Source organism: Anomaloglossus baeobatrachus, chromosome 3 (assembly GCF_048569485.1).
Source record: "Anomaloglossus baeobatrachus isolate aAnoBae1 chromosome 3, aAnoBae1.hap1, whole genome shotgun sequence".
In the NCBI taxonomy this organism is placed as follows: Eukaryota; Metazoa; Chordata; class Amphibia; order Anura; family Aromobatidae; genus Anomaloglossus; species Anomaloglossus baeobatrachus.
The window spans coordinates 470813431-470835032 of record NC_134355.1 but is presented as its reverse complement, the minus strand read 5'-3'; the positions used below and the strand labels follow the sequence as shown (position 1 = coordinate 470835032).

The 21602-nt window shown below is 43.1% G+C and overlaps 1 protein-coding gene across 2 annotated transcripts in view; it reads right to left on the bottom strand.

Moving 5' to 3' along the window:
* CCDC39 (coiled-coil domain 39 molecular ruler complex subunit) overlaps nucleotides 1-21602 on the bottom strand; it is a 137712-nt gene that overhangs the window by 23889 nt on the left and 92221 nt on the right. The window contains exons 15-16 of one of the 2 annotated variants that reach the window (XM_075338542.1): nucleotides 20475-20634; nucleotides 17424-17530 (exon numbers count right to left, since the gene is read on the bottom strand). In XM_075338542.1, the coding sequence (XP_075194657.1) occupies nucleotides 17424-17530; nucleotides 20475-20634 (267 nt within the window). Of the gene's footprint in view, nucleotides 1-17423; nucleotides 17531-18266; nucleotides 19206-20474; nucleotides 20635-21602 lie in introns of those variants that run through there. The other variant, XM_075338543.1, reaches the window with a different exon arrangement.

Below are 21602 nucleotides of genomic sequence, written 5' to 3'. Positions count from 1 at the left end.
AGAATCTGTTGTTATGGTTTTCAAAGTCTGGTTTGTCTTTCAACACTAAGAAGACATTTTATCAGCAAGTGTATCTGTACAGCTGGATACAGTGCTAATGGGTAATGACTACAGGTAGCATTCATCAAACTCCATCTTAATGTAATTTTGCCTTCTTATATGTGACCATTTGACAAATAAGATTGCCCTACATTTGCTAGGAAGTTTAAGATGAACCGAAAAAGTTATGTGCTTAACTATTAAAGGGAATCTGCCAGTAGGATCAACCACAATAAGCCATCTATATGGTCATGTATTTCACTGGAAGATGAATAAAATGATACCTTGATATCTGTGGCCAAATATCGTATTCCAGAGAAATCCACATTTTTACAATATGTAAATGAGCTGTTAAAATCTTTGGGCAGAACATAGATCTACCTAAGAATCTGCCTCCACAGTTTTATTTGAAATTAAAGGCGGCATCACCCTGGTAACTCCCCCTTTCATATAAAATAAGCTCTGGAGGCAGATTCTCACCGAGATAAGTGTCTGGTCCATAGATCTTCTTAACACCTCATTTGCATATAAGAAAAACATCTATTTCTCTGGAATAAGAAATCAGATTTTCACCTTTCTATGCCCTATATGCCCATATAGATAGCTTAAGAAGGTTGATCCTACTGGCATATTCCGTTTAAATAGACAATGTACTATATAAATATATAATTTAGCAAGGCGAAGAAGACCAATTATTCTGCTTATATGTAAAGGTGGCCATACACACTAGTATAAAGTATATTCAAATAGATAATTCAACCAAATTACTTCTTTATTCAAATTGTAAAATATCACATTATAATTGTTTAGTAAGCAGACGACCATGTTTATCCCCTTCCCAACCAGCAATTTTCCATTATTGCACTTTTTTTCTACTTCCCCTTCTTTCAAGAACTTTTAAAATGTTTCTGTTGACAGTGTACAAGTGTACAGCCATATAACGGCTTGTGTTTGCAAGAAGAGTTATATGTTATGAATGATGCCATTCATTTTATCATTTGATAAATCTGAAAACAGGAAAAAAAATTCAAGTGCAGTGAAATTGGAGAAAAAAAAACAAAACACAATTCCACAGTTGTTTTTTGGGTTTTTGTTTTTACAATACATTGCGCATATATATATATATATATATATATATATATATATATATATATATAGTTATAGTGTGTGTGTGTGTTGTTGATACATATACCATCTGTATGGGAATTGAGTGTCTTTCTTTGGCCTATTGTGTTGTCACACTACCCCCACTTCTTTCACCCTGCACAATATATATGATGCTACAAAAGAATATATATATATATACATACATATATATATGTATGTCTGTGTATATTTTTCACACCAGAGAGGCAAAGAGAGATCAGAGAGGTTAACAGGTGGCTCAGGAATTGGTGTAGGAACGAGGGTTTTGGGTTCCTGGAGAATTGGGCCGACTTTTCAGTTGGCTACAGATTCTATGCTAGGGATGGGCTGCATCTTAATGGGGAGGGTGCAGCTCTGCTGGGGCAGAAAATGGCTAGAAGGTTGGAGGAGTGTTTAAACTAGGAATGGGGGGTGAGGGTATTCACTTTATAGAAGGGGAATGTAGTGCAGATAGTGACCAGGGCACAAGTAATGAAATTGGGGGTGGTACGGGGGGAAGGGTTAGGACAGTTAATACTGTAAGCAGGAATACAGGTACAGAGTCATACGTAACGTGCATGTACACTAATGCCCGAAGCCTCACAAATAAGGTGGAGGAATTAGAATTAATATTGTTAGAAGAAAATTATGATATAGTGGGGATATCAGAGACATGGCTGGATGAGAGCTATGACTGGGCTGTTAATTTACAGGGTTATAGCCTATTCAGGAATGACCGTACAAATAAGCGAGCTGGAGGTGTGTGTCTATATGTAAAATCATCCTTAAAACCCATCCTGCGTGACAACATATGTGAGGGTACTGAGAATGTAGAGTCCCTATGGGTGGAGATAAGGGGGGGGAGAATGAATAATAAAATACTGATAGGGGTGTGTTATAAGACGCCGAATATTATGGAAGAGGTAGAGAATCTCCTCATAAAGCAAATTGATAAAGCAGCGAGTCTCGGAGACCTAATTATTATGGGGGACTTTAACTATCCTGATATAAATTGGGGAACAGAAACTTGCAGTTCCAGCAAAGGAAATAGATTTTTGATAACAATGAAAGATAATTACCTTTCACAAATGGTACAGGACCCCACAAGAGGGGGAGCACTACTAGACTTGTATTAACCAATAGGCCAGACCGCATATCAAATATACAAGTTGGGGGTTACTTGGGGAATAGTGATCACAAAATAATAAGTTTTCATGTATTCTTTAGTAAGATGTCTAGTAGAGGGGCTACAAGGACACTAAACTTCAGGAAAGCAAATTTTAAACGGTTGAGAGATGATCTTAGTGCAATAAACTGGGATGATGTACTAAGTAATAAAAGTACACAAAGCAAATGGGAGACTTTTATGAGCATCCTGAATAGGGCTTGTGCAGAAAATATACCCTATGGGAACAAACATGCTAGAAATAGGAGGAAACCCCTATGGCTAAATAGAGCTGTAAGGGAAGCAATAAAAGAAAAACAGAAAGCCTTAAAAGAATTAAAGAGGGTAGGTAGTGATGAGGCATTATATAATTATAGAAAATTAAATAAAATATGTAAAAAGCAAATTAAGTTAGCTAAGTTTGAGACAGAGAGACTCATTGTGAGAGAAAGTAAAAATAATCCTAAAATATTCTTTAACTACATAAACAGTAAAAAACTGAAAAGCGATAGTGTTGGCCCCCTTAATAATAGTCTTGGTGAAATGGTGGAAGGGGAGGAGGGTAAAGCCAACCTGCTGAATGACTTTTTTTCTACGGTTTTTATACAAGAAAATGCCATGGCAGATGACATGACCAGTGATACGATAAATTCACCCTTGAATATTACCTGCTTAACCCAGCAGGAAGTACGCCGCCGCCTCGAAATCACTAAGGTTGTCAAATCTCCGGGCCCGGATGGCATACACCCCAGAGTACTACAGGAATTGAGTTCTGTGATATATAGACCATTATTTTTAGTCTTCTCAGATTCCTTAATAACAGGGTCGGTACCGCAGGACTGGCGCATAGCAAATGTGGTGCCAATATTCAAAAAGGGGACAAAAACTGAGCCGGGAAATTATAGGCCGGTAAGTTTAACCTCTACGGTTGGTAAAATCCTTGAGGGTTTCTTGAGAGATGCTATACTGGAATATCTCAAGAAAAATAACCTTATGACAGAGTATCAACATGGGTTTATGAGGGATCGATCCTGTCAAACTAATTTGATCAGCTTCTATGAAGAGGTAAGTTCAAGCCTGGACCAGGGAAATGCAGTGGATGTTGTGTATATGGACTTTTCAAAAGCTTTTGATACGGTGCCACACAAAAGGTTGGTACATAAAATGAGAATAATGGGGATAGGGGAAAATATGTGTAACTGGGTTAAAAACTGGCTCAGTGATAGGAAACAAAGGGTGGTTATTAATGGTACGTACTCGGACTGGGTCTCAGTTCATAGTGGGGTACCACAGGGGTCAGTATTGGGCCCGCTTCTTTTCAACATATTTATAAATGACCTTGTTGGGGGCATGTGGAGTAGAATTTCAATATTTGCAGATGATACTAAACTCTGCAGGGTAATCAGTACAGAGGAGGATAATTTTATATTACAGGGAGATTTATGTAAATTGGAGGATTAGGCTGAGAAGTGGCAATTGAAGTTTAATGTAGATAAATGTAAGGTCATGCACTTGGGTAGAGGAAATAACATTTATGATTATGTGCTTAATTGTAGAACACTGGGTAAAACAGACACAGAAAAAGACTTGGGTGGATGGTAAACTTCACTTTAGTGGACAGTGTCAGGCAACTGCTGCCAGGGCTAATAAAATAATGGGATGTATTAAAAGAGGTATAAGTGTTCATGAAAAAAATATAGTTCTACCTCTGTACAAGTCACTAGTGCGACCGCACTTAGAATACTGTGTACAATTCTGGTCACCGATATATAAGAAGGACATAGCTGAACTGGAGAGGGTGCAGAGAAGAGCGACCAAGATTATTAGAGGAATGGGTGGGCTGCAATACCAAGACAGGTTATTAAACTTGGGGTTATTTAGCTTGGAAAAACGAAGGCTTAGGGGGGATCTAATCACAATGTATAAATATATGAGGGGACAGTACAGAGACCTTTCCAAAGATCTTTTTACACCTAGGCCTGCGACTGGAACACGGGGGCATCCGCTACGTCTTGAGGAAAGAAGGTTTAATCATAATCACAGACGAGGATTCTTTACTGTACGAGCAGTGAAACTATGGAACTCTCTGCCGCATGATGTTGTAATGAGTGATTCACTACTAACATTTAAGCAGAGCCTGGATGCCTTTCTTGAAAAATTTAATATTACCAGTTATGTATATTAGATTTTATGACAGGGTATTGATCCAGGGAACTAGTCTGATTGCCGGATGTGGAGTCAGGAAGGAAATTTTTTCCCCATTGGAACTTGTTTGCCACATTGGGGTTTTTTTTTTTTTGCCGCCTTCCTCTGGATCAACATGTTAGGCTACGGGTTGAACTAGATGGACTTAGAGTCTCCCTTCAACCTTAAAAACTATGATACTATGATACTATGATAATGTAGAAAAGAGAGAAAGATGTCCAGCTCTCCAGGCAAAGAAATCACGTCTTTATTTCATCATGCAGACACAAAGAATCTTTGTGTCTGCATGATGAAATAAAGACGTGATTTCTTTGCCTGAAGAGCTGGACATCTTTCTCTCTTTTCTACAGTAAATTGTATTACTGTAATGAGTTTGTATAAATACAGCAAATATTTTTGGGTTGTGGCATACATTGTCTGTGTTTTCAATTATTTCCTATGGGAAAATTCGCTTTGATATAAGAGTAATTTGGTTTAAGGGGTACTTTGCACGCTGCGACATCGCTAGCCGATGATAGTGATGCCGAGCGCGATAACACCCGCCCCCATCGCACATGCGATATCTTGTGATAGCTGCCGTAGCGAACATTATCGCTACGGCAGCTTCACACGCAATTACCTGGTCGGCGACGTCGCTGTTACTGTCGAACTATCCCTCCTTCAAGGGGGATGTGCGTTCGGCGTCACCGCGACGTCACTAATCGGCCGGCCAATAGAAGTGGAGGGGCGGAGATGAGCGGGATGTAAACATCCCACCCACCTTCTCCCTTCCGGACGGCGGGTGCAGGTAAGGAGATGTTTGTCGCTCCTGCGGACCCACCGACATTATGAAAATGACAAACGTGACACAGATCACCGATTTTTGACTGTTTCACACTCGTTCATCTTCTCTCCTAGGCTTTACCTGTTGCAACGTCGTTACCGGCGCCGGATGTACGTCACTTTTGATTTGACCCCAACGATATCGCAGTAGCGATGTCGCAACGTGCAAAGTATCCCTAAGAGCATGCTCCCGGAACCAATTATGCTCGTCATCCAAGGTTCCACTAATATATATATATATACAGTATGTATGTGTGTGTGTGTGTGCGTGTATGTATATATATATATATATATATATATATATATATATATATACACACACACACACATATAATAAATATACATACACACACACGCACAGATACACACAAACACACACATTTACTGGCTGTAGTACCCGACATTGCTCGGGAAAGTAACCGTCTGTCTCCCTCTCTCTCTCTCTCTCTGTCCCTCTGTCTCTCACTGTCTGCCTGTCTCTGTCTCTCTCTGTTTCTCTGTCTGTCTCTCCATCTGTCTGTCTGTCTTTTTTGTCTATGTCTCTCTATCGGTCACTCACTAGCGCTCTCTGTCTCTGTCTGTGTCTCTGTTTCTCTCTGTGTCTCTGTTTCTCTCTGTGTCTCTCCACCAAAATCATATTAACTGACAAGCTGTTACTAAGAATGGCCTTCGTTGCCTATAGCAACAAATCATTGCTCCTATGAATGAGCTGTAGCTCCCAGTTCCATTGACTTTAATGTAAGCAGGTTTTTTTGATGAATAACTGTAAAGCATGGGGTTAAATTTTCCTCTCAAAACATGGTCTATGACGTTCCCCGAGTCACAGAAGGTGGCTGTGCAAAATTGTGATTGCACTGCACATTCAATTCCAAATGAAATCATGAGTAATATATAATTTATATAATTAAACTAAAAATTAAGAAAAAGAAATAATAGGATGTTTAATAAAAAAAAAAAGCGTCATCATTACCTTTTTCAAACTTGAATATTTACGGTATAAAGTGAGATTTGTTTACAGACTTAAGCCCGCTACACACGCTTCAATATATCTCACAATGCGTCGTTGGGGTCAAGTTGTAAGTGACGCACATCCGACATCGTTTCTGAGGTATCTGCGTGTGACATCTACGTGCGATCAGGATTGAACGCAAAACCGTTGATCGCAAACACATCGTATCATTCTCTAGAATTGAGCGTTTTGTTGCACGAACCTAGTCAATTGTAACGTGTGACATCCCTCATACGATTTTGGTGTCTGATGCTATGTGCGCAGGTGTGCGCTCTGCACCGCAGCTTAAAAAAGGTCCACTTCAGAGCGCAGCTGAAAAGCTGCGTTCTGAAGCGCCTCACAATGTCTGTCATTCACTAATCTCTGTCAGTCGGTCACTATCTCTGTCCCTCAGTCTCTGTCCATGTCAGTCTATCCCCCTCTCTCATATACTCACCGATCCTCGATCCCCGGCGCTGCACGGCATTCACACTGCTCCGGCGGCTTTTACTGTTTTGAAAAAGCCGGCCGCCCATTAAACAATCTGGTATTCCCTGCTTTCCCCGCCCACCGGCGCCTATGATTGGTTACAGTGAGACACGCCCCCACGCTGAGTGACAGGTGTCACACTGCACCCAATCACAGCAGCCGGTGGGCGTGTCTATACTGTGTAGTGAAATAAATAATTAAATAATTAAAAAAAACGGCGTGCGGTCCCCCCCAATTTTAAAACCAGCCAGATAAAGCCATACGGCTGAAGGCTGGTATTCTCAGGATGGGGAGCTCCACGTTATGGGGAGCCCCCCAGCCTAACAATATCAGCCAACAGCCGCCCAGAATTGCCGCATACATTATATGCGACAGTTCTGGGACTGTACCCGGCTCTTCCCGATTTGCCCTGGTGCGTTGGCAAATCGGGGTAATAAGGAGTTATTGGCAGCCCATAGCTGACAATAAGTCCTAGATTAATCATGTCAGGCATCTATGAGACACCCTCCATGATTAATCTGTAAATTACAGTAAATAAACACACACCCGAAAAATCCTTTATTAGAAATAAAAAACACAAACATATACCCTGGTTCACCACTTTAATCAGCCCCAAAAAGCCCTCCATGTCCGGCGTACTCCAGGATGCTCCAGCGTCACTTCCAGCGCTGCTGCATGGAGGTGACCGGAGCTGCAGAATACACCGCCGCTCCGGTCACCTCCACGCAGGTAATGAAGACAGCCGCGCGATCAGCTGCTGTCACTGAGGTTACCCGCTGTCACTGGATACAGCGGTGGCCGCGGGTAACCTCAGTGACAGCTCAGCTGATCGCGCTACTCACCTCAGTTGCTGCGTGGAGGTGATAGGAGCGGCGGTGAGTAGCGCGATCAGCTGAGCTGTCACTGAGGTTACCCGCGGCCACCGCTGGATCCAGTGACAGCGGGTAACCTCAGTGACAGCAGCTGATCGCGCAGCTGTCTTCATTACCTGCGTGGAGGTGACCGGAGCGGCTGTGTCTTCTACAGCTCCGGTCACCTCCATGCAGCAGCGCTGGAAGCGACGCTGGAGCATCCTGGATTACGCCGGATATGGAGGGCTTTTTGGGGGTGATTAAAGGGGTGAACCAGGGTATATGTTTGTGTTTTTTATTTCTAATAAAGGATTTTTTCGGGTGTGTGTGTTTATTTACTGTAATTTACAGATTAATCATGGAGGGTGTCTCATAGACGCTTAACATGATAAATCTAGGACTTATTGGCAGCTATGGGCTGCCAATAACTCCTTATTACCCCGATTTGCCAACGCACCAGGGCAAATCGGGAAGAGCCGGGTACAGTCCCAGAACTGTCGCATATAATGTATGCGGCAATTCTGGGCGGCTGTTGGCTGATATTGTTAGGCTGGGGGGCTCCCCATAACGTGGAGCTCCCCATCCTGAGAATACCAGCCTTCAGCCGTATGGCTTTATCTGGCTGGTTTTAAAATTGGGGGGAACCGCACGCCGTTTTTTTAAATTATTTAATTATTTATTTCACTACACAGTATAGACATGCCCACCGGCTGCTGTGATTGGGTGCAGTGTGACAGAGTGGGGGTGTGTCTCACTGTAACCAATCATAGGCGCCGGTGGGCGGGGAAAGCAGGGAATACGAAATTGTTTAATGGGCGGCCGGCTTTTTCAAAACAGTAAAAGCCGCCGGAGCAGTGTGAACGCCGTGCAGCGCCGGGGATCGGGGATTGGTGAGTATGAGAGAGGGCTGCTAACTTCAGTCACTTAGGAGATTAGCGGTCACCGGTGAGTCCTTCACGGGTGACCGCTAACCAGGACGCGACAGACAGAGCCGCAGCATGACAATGAAGTCAGGTGAAGTTCACCCGAGTTCATTCTGACAGTGCGGCTCTGTCTGTGTCTGCTGTCATCTGCCATTCAGCTCTGCTACATGGCTGTCTGTGTCTGCTGTTAGCGGCCATGTAGCAGAGCTGAATGGCAGATGACATAGTAAAAACGCATCCCTACACATTACACACGCTTGGCAAGTCAATAAATAAAAAAAAAAAAAAATGTGCCCAATGCATACGTCACAGAACACATGATCTAAAGGATCGCACACAAAATTGACCAATTTAACATAGACTACTAACGCACGTGTGACAGCAAATGAACGACCAACGTGCAATCTCATAAGATCCCGTATGCAACCTGGGCGTGTCACATCGCAAATGCGATTGTACAACTAATTGCAACGTGTAAAGTGGGCTTTAGCCTTTCTGTTAATCGCTGAACTAATATTTGATTTACATCTGTGTGACATAGTGTAGTAACATCTGTCACCTGAGAACAGAGATTTCAGCCCAAACTGACTGGACTACATTCCACAGTTCTTTTACATTGTTAGGTTTTGCATCAAAAATAGAATTTTTTATATCACTCCACAAATTCTTAATTGGATTGAGGTCTGGGGATTGGGCTGGCCATTCATAACATCAATCTCGTGGGTCTGGAATTAGGAGGTTACCAACTTGCTGGTGTGGTTGAGGTCATACTTCTGCCTGAGCATTTCGTCTTCAGAATAAAGCAACATGACCTCTTCAGGAATTTTGATAGTGGCCGGTATGCGATAAATGGGCCCAACTCCTGAGTATGAGAAACATCCCCAAACTATTATGCTTTCACCTGCATATTTTACAGCCATCATAGTGTACTGTGGCTTGAATTCAATGTTCATCTCTCAAACTGTCTGCAGCATTTAGATCCAATAAGAACAATCTTGCTCTCATATGTCCATAGAATGTTGCCCCACTTCTCTTTAGGCCAGGTAATGTGTTCTTTGGCAAACTATAACCTTTTTAACACGTCTATTTTTCAGCAATGGTACATTACGAGGGTTTCTTGCAAATATGCGTTTCTTGCCTTCACAAAGGCGTCTTCTGATGATTGCAGTACACACAGGTAACTGAATATCCTCTTTGATGTCCCTGAAGCTGATCATTGAAGGCTTCTTTGCTATTCTTTTTATTCTATGAACTATGCGCATGGTAGTATTTATTTTCCTACCACATGTTTCAGATTTTGTTCAAGCATTGAAAATCTTTTTAGCTGAGCAGCCAATTATTTTCTGCGCTTCTTTATACACTGTATTTTCCCCTCTCCAATCAACTTCTTCATCAAAGTTCTTTCTCGTTCGGTACAATGTCTGGAACGACCCATTTTACTCACTGAGCAAGGACTAAAACTAGCAGGTACAACATTTTCTGCCCTCCATCAATATATATAATTTGCTTATTCTGTCTGTCTGTCTTGCTCCAAAATGAGTCATTACAGTGACAACTGTCGCATTGGCGGCTTGGCCCGGCCACGCCCCCACATGCATTGGCCGCTCGGCTTGGCCATGCCCCCCGCACATTGTGCCCGCTCGGCCACGCCCCCCCGCACACTCTGCCCGCTCGGCCATGCCCTCCACACACTCTGCCCGCTCGGCCATGCCCCCCACACACTCTGCCCGCTCGGCCATGCCCCCCACACACTCTACCCGCTCGGCCACGCCCCCCCACACCCTGCCTGCTCGGCAATGCCCCCACAGACTCTGCCCGCTCGGCCACGCCCTTCACACACATTGGGCACCTATACACCTCCCCCCAGGACTACTCCACCTATTAGACACCTCCCCCCAGGATTACTCCACCTATTAGACACCTCCCCCCAGGACTACTCCACCTATTATACTCCTCTCCCCCCAGGACTACTCCTCCTATTATACTCCTCTCCCCCCAGGACTACTCCTCCTATTATACTCCTCTCCCCCCAGGACTACTCCTCTCCCCCCAGGACTACTCCACCTATTAGACTCCTCTCCCCCCAGGACTACTCCTCCTATTATCCTCCTCTCCCCCCAGGACTACTCCTCCTATTATCTTCCGTTCCCCCCAGGACTACTCCTATTATCCTCCACTCCCCCCAGGACTACTCCTCCTATTATCCTCCTCTCTCCCCAGGACTCCTCCTCTCTCACCAGGACTACTCCTCCTCTCCCCCCAGGACTACTCCTATTATCCTCCTCTCTCCCCAGGACTACTCCTCCTATTATACTCCTCTCTCCCCAGGACTACTCCTCCTATTATACTCCTCTCTCCCCAGGACTACTCCTCCTATTCTACTCCTCTCTCCCCGGACTACTCCTCCTATTCTACTACTCTCCCCCCAGGACTACTCCTCCTATTATCCTCCTTTCACCCCAGGACTACTCCTCCTATTATCCTCCTTTCACCCCAGGACTACTCCTCCTATTATACTCCTCTCCCCCCAGGACTACTCCTCCCATTATCCTCCTCTCCCCCAGAACTACTCCTCCTATTATACTCCTCTCCCCCCAGGACGACTACTCCTCCTATTATCCTCCTCTCTCCCCAGGACAACTACTCTTCTTATTATCCTCCTCTCTCCCCAGGACTACTCCTCCTATTCTACTCCTCTCTCCCCGGACTACTCCTCCTATTCTACTACTCTCCCCCCAGGACTACTCCTCCTATTATACTCCTCTCTCCCCAGGACTACTCCTCCTATTATACTCCTCTCTCCCCAGGACTACTCCTCCTATTATCCTCCTCTCTCCCCAGGACTACTCCTCCTATTATCCTCCTCTCCCCCCAGGACTACTCCTCCTATTATCCTCCTCTCCCCCCAGGACTACTCCTCCTATTCTACTACTCTCCCCCCAGGACTACTCCTCCTATTATCCTCCTCTCACCCCAGTACTACTCCTCCTATTATACTCCTCCCATTATCCTCCTCTCCCCCAGAACTACTCCTCCTATTATACTCCTCTCCCCCCAGGACGACTACTCCTCCTATTATCCTCCTCTCTCCCCAGGATGACTACTCTTCTTATTATCCTCCTCTCTCCCCAGGACTACTCCTCCTATTATCCTCCTCTCCCCCCAGGACTACTCCTCCTATTATCCTCCTCTCCCCCCAGGACTACTCCTCCTATTATACTCCTCTCTCCCCAGGACTACTCCTCCTATTATACTCCTCTCTCCCCAGGACTCCTCCTCCTATTATACTCCTCTCTCCCCAGGACTACTCCTCCAACACACACACACTGCACAAAACATACCTCCCCCCAAAACACAAACACCCACACAAACCACGCAACCCACACAGCACCACACACAGAACGCTGCAGACACAGCAGTCCACAAGCAACGCAACACACACAACGCAACACACAAACAACACCGCTCTCACACCCACACAACATCCAGAACATTTACAGCGCCCTACACAAACACTTGGTAACTACACACAACAACATCTATATAATATATACAAGAATCATACATTAACTGCACAATAAATTCTAGAATACCCGATGCGTTAGAATCAGGCCACTTTCTAGTCGTTAAATAAGGGCCATAATTGACACCTGTTTCTTCACAGAACGAATGATCTCACTAATTGACCTCCGCACTGCTAATAAGTAGAACACTCTCTTTCATTATTGAGTCAATTACACCCAATTAGCAGTATGCATGTCATGACTGTTGATTCAGTTGGTTGTCCATTACTCGCCTATACCTAGTCATTCATTTTTTTCCATGTTGAATTATATCTTTTCTGTCTAAAATAGTAATTAAACATATTAGTGATCTTAGACTGCTGTTACTTTGCAAATAACTGTATGTATATACAGTATGTAATAGAAGTGAGTATACCCCTCAACAATTTTGTAAATATTATATCTTTTCATGGGACAATGCTGAAGATATGACACTTTCATGCCATGTAAAGTAGTCAGTATACAACTTGTATAACAGTGTAAATGTGGTGTGCCCCCTACATAACTGAACACACAGTCATTAATGTAAAACAGCTGGCAACAAAAGTGAGTACACCCCTAAGTGAAAATGCCCAAATTGTTCCGAAAGTGTCAATATTTTGTGTGGCACCAATAATGTTCACTAGAGCTTCGCAGTAGCCACTAGAATCCTCTTCTACTCTTTCATGATGGCGTCACAGACCTGTTGGATGTTAGTGAGCTTGTGCTCTTCCACCTTCTGTTTGAAGATGCCCACCAGATGCTCAAAACGGTGTAGGTCTGCTTGGCCAGTCCAGCACTTTTACGCTCAGTTTCTTTAGCAAGGCACTGGTCGTCTTAGAAGTGTGTTTGGAGTCATTATCATGTTGAATTTACTGCCTTGCGTCCCAGTTTTGAGATGGAGGGGATCATGCTGTGTTTTCGTATGTCATAGTACATGTTGCCATTCATGGTTCCCTCAATGACCTGTAGCTCCCCACAGCCGGCAGCACTCATGCATCCCCAACTATGACACTCCCACCACCATGCTTGACTCTAGGCAAGATACACTTATCATTGTACTCCTCACCTTGTTGCTGCCACACACGATTGATACTATCTAGTAATGACAGCCACGCAAACCAATTTGATGCAGTGTGCTGAGTATGGTCTGAACACTGACAGGCTGACCCCCCACCCCTGTTACAACTGCAGCAATGCTGACAGCACTCATATGTCTATATTGTAAAGACAACTTCTGGATATAATGCTGAGCATGTGCACTCAACTTCTTTGGGCAACCATGGTGATGCCTGTTCTGAGTGGCACTTGTCTTGTTAAACCACTGTATAGCTTTGCCCAATGTGCTGCAGCTCAGTTTAAGGGTGTTGATAATCTTCTTATACCCTAGGCCATCTTTATGTAGAGCAAAAAATGTTTTTTTCAGATCCTCAGCTAATCTTTGCCATGAGGTGCCATGTTGAAGTTACAATGGCCAGTATGAGAGAGTGTGTGAGCGATAACATCAATTTTAACATTCCTGCTCCATTCACACTGAGACCTTCTAACACTAATGAGTCACATGACATCAAGGAGGGAAAATAGTTAATTGGGCACAATTTGGCCATTTTCGCTTAGTGATGTATTCATTTTTACATTGTATCACAGTGTCATATCTTACCGTGTTGGACCATGAAAAGATACAAAATATGTACAAAAATGGGAGGAGTGTACTCACTTTTGTGATAGATATAATATACAGTACAGACCAAAAGTTTGGACATACCTTCTCATCTCTAGAGCAACTGTTAAAAGGAGACTTTGTGCAGCAGGCCTACATGGTAAAATAGCTGCTAGGAAACCACTGCTAAAGACAGGCAACAAGCAGAAGAGACTTGTTTGGGCTAAAGAACACAAGGAATGGACATTAGACAAGTGGATATCTGCTTTGGTCTCATGAGTCCAAATTTAAGATCTTTGGATCCAACCACCGTGTCTTTGTAAAAAAGGTGAACGGATAGACTCTACATGCCTGGTTCCCACAGTGAAGCATGAAGGAGGAGGTGTGATGGTGTGGGGGTGCTTTGCTGGTGACACTGTTGGAGATTTATTCAAAATTGAAGGCATACAGAACCAGCATGGCTACCACAGCATCTTGCAACGGCGTGCTATTCCATCCGGTTTGCATTTAGTTGCACCATCATTTATTTTTCCACAGGACAATGACCCCAAACACACCTCCAGGCTGTGTAAGGTCTATTTGACTAAGTAGGAGAGTCATGGGGTGCTACGCCAGATGACCTGGCCTCCACAGTCACCAGACCTGAATCCAATCGAGATGGTTTGGGGTGAGCTGGACCGCAGAGTGAAGGCAAAAGGGCCAACAAGTGCTAAGCATCTCTGGGAACTCCTTCAAGACTGTTGGAAAACCATTTCCGGTGACTACCTCTTGAAGCTCATCAAGAGAATGCCAAGAGTGTGCAAAATAGTAATGAAAGCAAAAGGTGGCTACTTTGAAGAACCTAGATTATAAGGCATATTTTCAGTTGTTTCACACTTTTTTAAGTATTTCATTTTACATGTTTTAATTTATAGTTTTGATGCCTTCAATGTGAATGTACAATTTTCAGAGTCCTGAAAATAAAGAAAACTCTTTGAATGAGGTGTGTCCAAACTTTTGGTCTGTACTGTGTATGTGTGTGTGTGTGTATAAATATATATATATATATATATATATATATATATATATATATATATATATATATATATATATATATATAATCAGTATATATAATCATAACTGAAGGACCAATTTGAACAACTGCAATCAATATGGCGTGAAATGATTATGGCTGCATCAGCAGAATGATAGTTTATCCACCTGTCTATCGCTACCTTTAGTGTTATGTCTACCTCTACTTGGCATTTTGCTACAATCCTTCTCATGTTTGCATTGTTTCCTTTTCTGATGCTTTTACCTCAATGTCTTGAATTATTGACACTATTTTTGTTACTAGGAAGATAAGTGTTACCAGAAGTATGTACTAGGTACACGATTAATAGATTTTTTTTTTTTTTCTATCCTATGTATATTTAGAAAGAGACTTGGTTTCATGGTTTAACCATTTTGCAATTGCTTTTACACCTATTCAAGTTATTGCTAGTAATGTTTTATAGCATTACAGAGTCACATTCATAATTCTTCATGCTTCAGTCCTAAAATACTTGTCAGCTCTTTGTCCCTCGGTGTGCATCTCATACTGTATAATTTGGGACAAATATTGTATGTGTGGCCCTGATTTTAGGTCTTTTATATATCCTCAGTCATTCCATCAGGCATTACATAGTAATGATATAAGTGAAAAGGAATTGTAGTGCCCCTGAGCCATCAGGAGCTACAGGGAACTGCATCCTGTCAAAGATGCAGGGCATACCCCCAGGGACCCAGAAGACCAGTGCCGGTAACATCAAAACATTCATATAATCCCTGTTTTTTTTCTCCCCAAGAACTGGTGACGGGCTAGGGTTGGACCCAATGGATGGCCACCTAGGGGTGGAACCGATCCAGTCCACTAGACAACAACCAGGGAGGAGGGGTCAGACAGTCAGTAAGTGGAAGTGAAAGGAGACGACGTAACGACACTGACTGGATAGTGTAAGAGTGACCTGTCAGGCTCAGGCGTGTGGTTGCTGAAGGAGTACGGTGGAGTACTCTCGGAACCATAACACCGGCGGGGTACAGAGCCCTAGGTCAGGAAAACGCTCCAGGCAGACCTGATAAAATCTTCACGGTGAGGGGACCATCCAGGACCTCACCAATCATAGAGTTCAGGGCACAGCAGTGACTGGAGAACCAGGGGACCGGGAACTGAGGACCGACCCGACAGGGTTCAAACTGCCTGCCATACGGACCAGAACTGAAAGACAACCAGGAAAGGACCTCCAGATGCTCCAAGCCACGGGGACCCACCAACCAGAGAAAGGTGCAGGGGAAGTAAGCCACCAGGTCACCACACCAGCACTGGAACTACGGGGACCAGTGGTGAGGACCAGCCTTCATCAGGTTGCAAACATCACCATCGTGAGTAAAGAACCAATTACACTGCAATCCCTTGTGTGGTCTACCTTCTTTCCGCGCCTCGGTATTGTGAACGGACTTAACAGCAAACACCATCATTTATCCCCTAGGGCCTGGCCCTACTTGCAGAGGGCCACAACATCCAGGTTGCCATTAACATCAGCCCCAACATTGAGAGACTGTTCAGCGGCGGCTCTATCTCTATAGCCATAACCCGCAAGTGGCGTCATGACAAAAACTTTATTACAATCCCTGTAAATACCCCCTTTTAAAAGCGACCCCTTTGGGTCAAGGAACCGGGCACCGGCCATTGCACCCGTGACACTTCCCAGTGAAACAAGGCCCGGGACCGAGTACCCCATAGCCCTGGGGTGCAACAGAATTATAGAAGACTGCAGCTAAGCTGCTATGCATGTCAAGCTTGATGGCACCCAACAGAAACCTCTCTGGAGTGTAATACAGGCTGTAATTCTTGATCAGAATATGATACTGAAAGAAGTAATCAAATTGTCTCTTCCAAGAGGAAGGACACATACTCTAGTACCACCTATTGGAAGTAGCAATCCTAAAAGTCAAAAGTGGCCCTTTAACAAGCCTTTTCATATGACTTAGGATTTATGCCAGATCAGAACCTCAATCAATCAACCTATTGGTAGTAGCAAATTGAGATTCTGTTCTGGCATAAGTCCTAAATCATATGAAAAGGCTAGTTAAAGAGCCACTTTTCACTTTTAGGATTGCTACTTCCAATAGGTGGTACTAGAGTCTGTCTTCCTCTCGGAAGAGACAATTTGAATATTTCCCAGAGGAGCATTGTAGCTACAAGACTCCTCATCGACAGCCAGATTGGTTTGTCAGTATCTGCAAGGAGAAAAGTTTTCCTCTTAGACCCCACTATAGCTTCTCATTCAACCAGATCAAATCTCATACTTTGCACTGACGAGGAGCAATCACCCCGAAACACTGTGTCTGCAAATTGAGGTTTTGATATGGCATAAATTCTAAGTCATATGAAAAGGCTCGTTAAAGAGACACTTTTGACTTTTAGGATTGCTACTTCCAATAGGTGGTACTATAGTTTGTGTCCTTCCTCTCGGAAGAGACCATTTGAATATTTCCCAGAGGAGCATTGCAGCTATAAGACTCCTCACCGACAGCCAGATTGGTTTGTCAGTCTGTGCAAGGAGAAAAGTTTTCCTGAAAGAAATAAATCATACCTGTGTGTCTTCCTGAATCTCCTTTATCTCTCTTCTCTTGTACCTATATTTTTCCTCAGCTGCTTTCTTTTGCTCTTCTAGTTGCATTTTTTCTTCATACTCCTCACCTAGGATTCAGTGGTTACTGTCCATTCAATACATTTGGCTTAATTCAATCGTACAAATGATAAACATAATATCTACTTCTTTCTCCAATTATTAGTCACTTCTTTCCCACCTCACTTTTCTCGTGAACTCATCAACAGCTGAAATCTTTCTTGGTTAAAACAAGATGGAGAGCCAGCACAATTAGGTTACACCTCCTATTGTACTTTGTGGAATGGGAAGGGGAAAGAGAATGAAGAGCACTCATGAAAGTGAAACACACAGAGACTAATGCTGCAGCTTTGAGCAACATTTATACATCAGTACTGTGCTGGATTTCCATCCACACCGCTCAGTACTTCTGTATAATAACCTGCATGCTAAAGTAAATTGTCATCTATGCTGTTGCTGCTTCTAAATCTGTGCTACCAAGAAAGAGTAGGGATCCCCCTGTTTCTGTGTGATATGGCCAGGAGCAATTAGACTCTTCCCAATAGATCACAGAGAACTTAAATATAGAGAGAGAGAAGTCAAAGAAAGGAAAAGTGGTGAAAAATGAAGAATACAAGACATACAATCATAACTGGAAGTGTTGACACCATTGAAATTGTTACAGAAAATGAAGTATTCCTCCCCAAAAATTACTGCACTTACAAGTGTTGTTCTACACATGTTTATTTCATTTGTGTGTATTGGATGAACACAAAAAAGGGAAAAATGGCAAATTTGACATAATTTCACACACAACTCCCAAAATGGGCAAGATAAAATTGTTAGCACTTTTCCAAAATTGTGGGTTAACAACTTTATTTCAAGCATGTGATGCTCGTTCAAACTCACCTGTGGCAAATAACAGCTGTGGGCAATATGAAAATCATACCTAAAACCAGATACAAAAGGGGAGAAGTTGACTACATTTTTGCATTGTGCATCTAAGCATGCAGAACAGAAAGAGAAGAAAAGAACTGTCTGAGGACTTGAGAACCAAAATTGTTGAAAAATATCAACAATCTCAAGGTTACAAGTCCATCTCTAGAGATTCTGATATCCCTTTGTCCATGGTGCGCAACATAATCAAGACGTTTACAATCCATGGCACTGTAGCTAATCTCCCTGGCTGAGGAAAGGCAGAGAAAAATTGATGAAAGACTGCAATGCAGGATCGTCCCCATGGTGGATAAGCAGCCCCAGTGAAGTTACAACGAAATTCAAGCTGTCCTGAAGGCTCAGGGTGCACCCTTGTCAGATTGAAGTATCAGCCGACATTTGAATGAAATAAAACACTATAGCAAGAGACCCAGGAGGACCCCCATGTACGTGACTAAGCCAATATCTTTCTGGGAAAGTGTCTTGTGGACAGATGAAACCAAGATAGAGCTTTTTGGTAAAGCACATCATTTAACTACAGTCAAATATGGTAGAGGTTCAAGGGTGTTTTGTGGTTGTTTTGCTGCCTCTGGCACTGGATGCCTTGAATGTCTGCAAGGCATCATCAAATCTGAAGATTACCAAAGGAATTTGGGTCGTAATCTAGTGCCCAGTGTCAGAAAGCTGAGTTTGTGTCCTAGGTCATGGGTCTTCCAGCCGGACAATGACACCAAACATACTTCAAGAAGCCACCAGAAATGGATGGAAACAAAGTGCTTGAGAGTTCTGAAGTGGCCAGCAATGAGTCCGGATCTAAGTCCCATTGAACACCTGTGGAGAAATTAAAATTGCTGTTGGGAGAGTTTACTATAGACGAATGGTCAAAAATTCCAGTTGGAACGTGTAAGAAGCTTGTTGATGGTTATATGAAGCTTTTGATTGCAATTATGTATTCCAAAGGGTGTGCAACAAAATATTAAGTTGAATGACAATAATTTTATGTGGCCCATTTTTGGAGTTTTGTGTGAAATGATCCCCAATTTGCACTTTTTCTCGGTTTTGTTTTCTTTTGTGTTGTTTAAGTACACAAAGGAAATACACAAAGGAAATAAACATGTGTATGACAAAACATGGGTAATGGCAATAATTTTCTGGGAGAAATACTTCATTTCCTGGAACAATTTTACGGGTGTCAACAGTTTTGGTCATGACTGTGTAAGGGTATTATTCCTCATGGGCACATATATAACAACTTATTTTGAAAAGTTACCTGGAATGGCAGGTACAGTGGAACCTCGGTTTACGAGTAACCCGGTTTGCGAGCATTTCGCTATACGAGCAAAGCTTAGTGTAAATTTGTAACTCAGTTTACGAGCAAGTTTTGCCGTAAGAGCAAATACTCCCCACACACACTTCCGGTTGTGTACTTTAACCTCGCTCTGACCCGCTCTTGCAGTTCGCACAAAACACACACAAACACGCATGCAAACACACATATTATGCTCACCTTACCTTATGTTCCATCACTGGCCTCATGGTTCTTGTAGTTTGCCAGTACAGGATGTGTATTGGGTAACCATCGCGATGATGGAGGAACTTCCGCTGTCAGCCACTACTCAAAGGCAGCGCGCTGCCCAATCAGAGGCACGCAGCTCCTGCCTTTGACGTCAGCACTCTGGCAGCGGAAGCTCTGGCATCGATCGCAATGATTACCCGATGCACATCCTGTACTGGCGAACTACAAGAACCATGAGGCCGGCGATGAAACGGAAGGTGAGGTGAGCATAATCTGTGTGTGTGTGTTTGTGCATGTGTGGAATGGCACAATAGGGGACCAGGATGGGACGTTGAACAAGTTGTGGTACAAATTGTCTGAGCTTGCATTTTTTCCTATGGGAAATTTTGCTTTGCTAGACGAGTAACTTGGTTTACAAGCACACTCCCAGAACGGATTGTTCTCGTAAACCAAGGTTCCACTGTATACTCTACTGTATGTGTGTCATGTATATAGTAAGCACTAAAACCAAAAATAAACCTTCATGTAGCTTCATGAAGTTTTGCACAGGGATCATGTTTTATATAACGGTAAATAATACTTACTTGTTTCAGTCACTTTATTGAATGATTTCCTATATGAAGTGTTACAGCCATTTATGACTTGGAGGGTGTTTTCTAAAGCACTGATTTCTTTTTCAGCCTTGCGAATTTTAGCATCAAGCTCATCACCTACTCGCTGAAGTTCTTCTTTATCTTGTGCAGCCTTTAAAGGACAATATATTAAGTAAATAACATTATTCACATAAATAACTCTCTTCGGTAACAAGAAACTATTCTAAATGGAGACTAGAGGTTTTTAGAATCCTGGTTATTATATTTTTATTATTTATTTTATAAATATTTTATTTATTATTTTACATTATATTTTTTATTATTATATTTTTCAATACTTAATTCATACAAAAGACCCCGGAGAAGTGTGCAGCTTAGGAGACAGGAGTGCACAGATCCTGCCTGATTGTGCACACGAAGTGTAGAGGAGATTCAATAAAAAACATAGGCAAAATATAAAAAAAAGAGAATTTTGTTACTTACCGTAAATTCTTTTTCTTATAGTTCCGACATGGGAGACCCAGACCATGGGTGTATAGCTTCTGCCTCCGGAGGACACACAAAGTACTACACTCAAACGTGTAGCTCCTCCCTCCTAGCATATACACCCCCTGGTAGCCAGTCCTAGCCAGTTTAGTGCAAAAGCTGAAGGAGGACATCCACCCACAAGTAGAGACAGATCAAAACCCGGAACAACCGGGACCTCTGTCTACAACAACAGCCGGTGATAACACACGGAACAAGAAACCTGCCAACAGGCAACAGGGAGGGTGCTGGGTCTCCCATGTCGGAACTATAAGAAAAAGAATTTACGGTAAGTAACAAAATTCTCTTTTTCTTCATCGTTCCTTATGGGAGACCCAGACCATGGGACGTTCTAAAGCAGTCCATGGGTGGGAATAAACAGAAAAACTGAGAAGTAGGCGAAACCTAACTTCACAAATGGGCGACAGCCGCCTAAAGGATGCGTCTGCCCAAACTCGCATCTGCCGAAGCAAGAGCATGCACTTGGTAGTGCTTCGAAAAGGTATGCAGACTAGTCCAAGTGGCAGTCTGACAGACCTGCTGAGCCGTAGCCTGGGCCTGAAAGCCTAAGAGGCACCGACAGCTCTGGTCAAG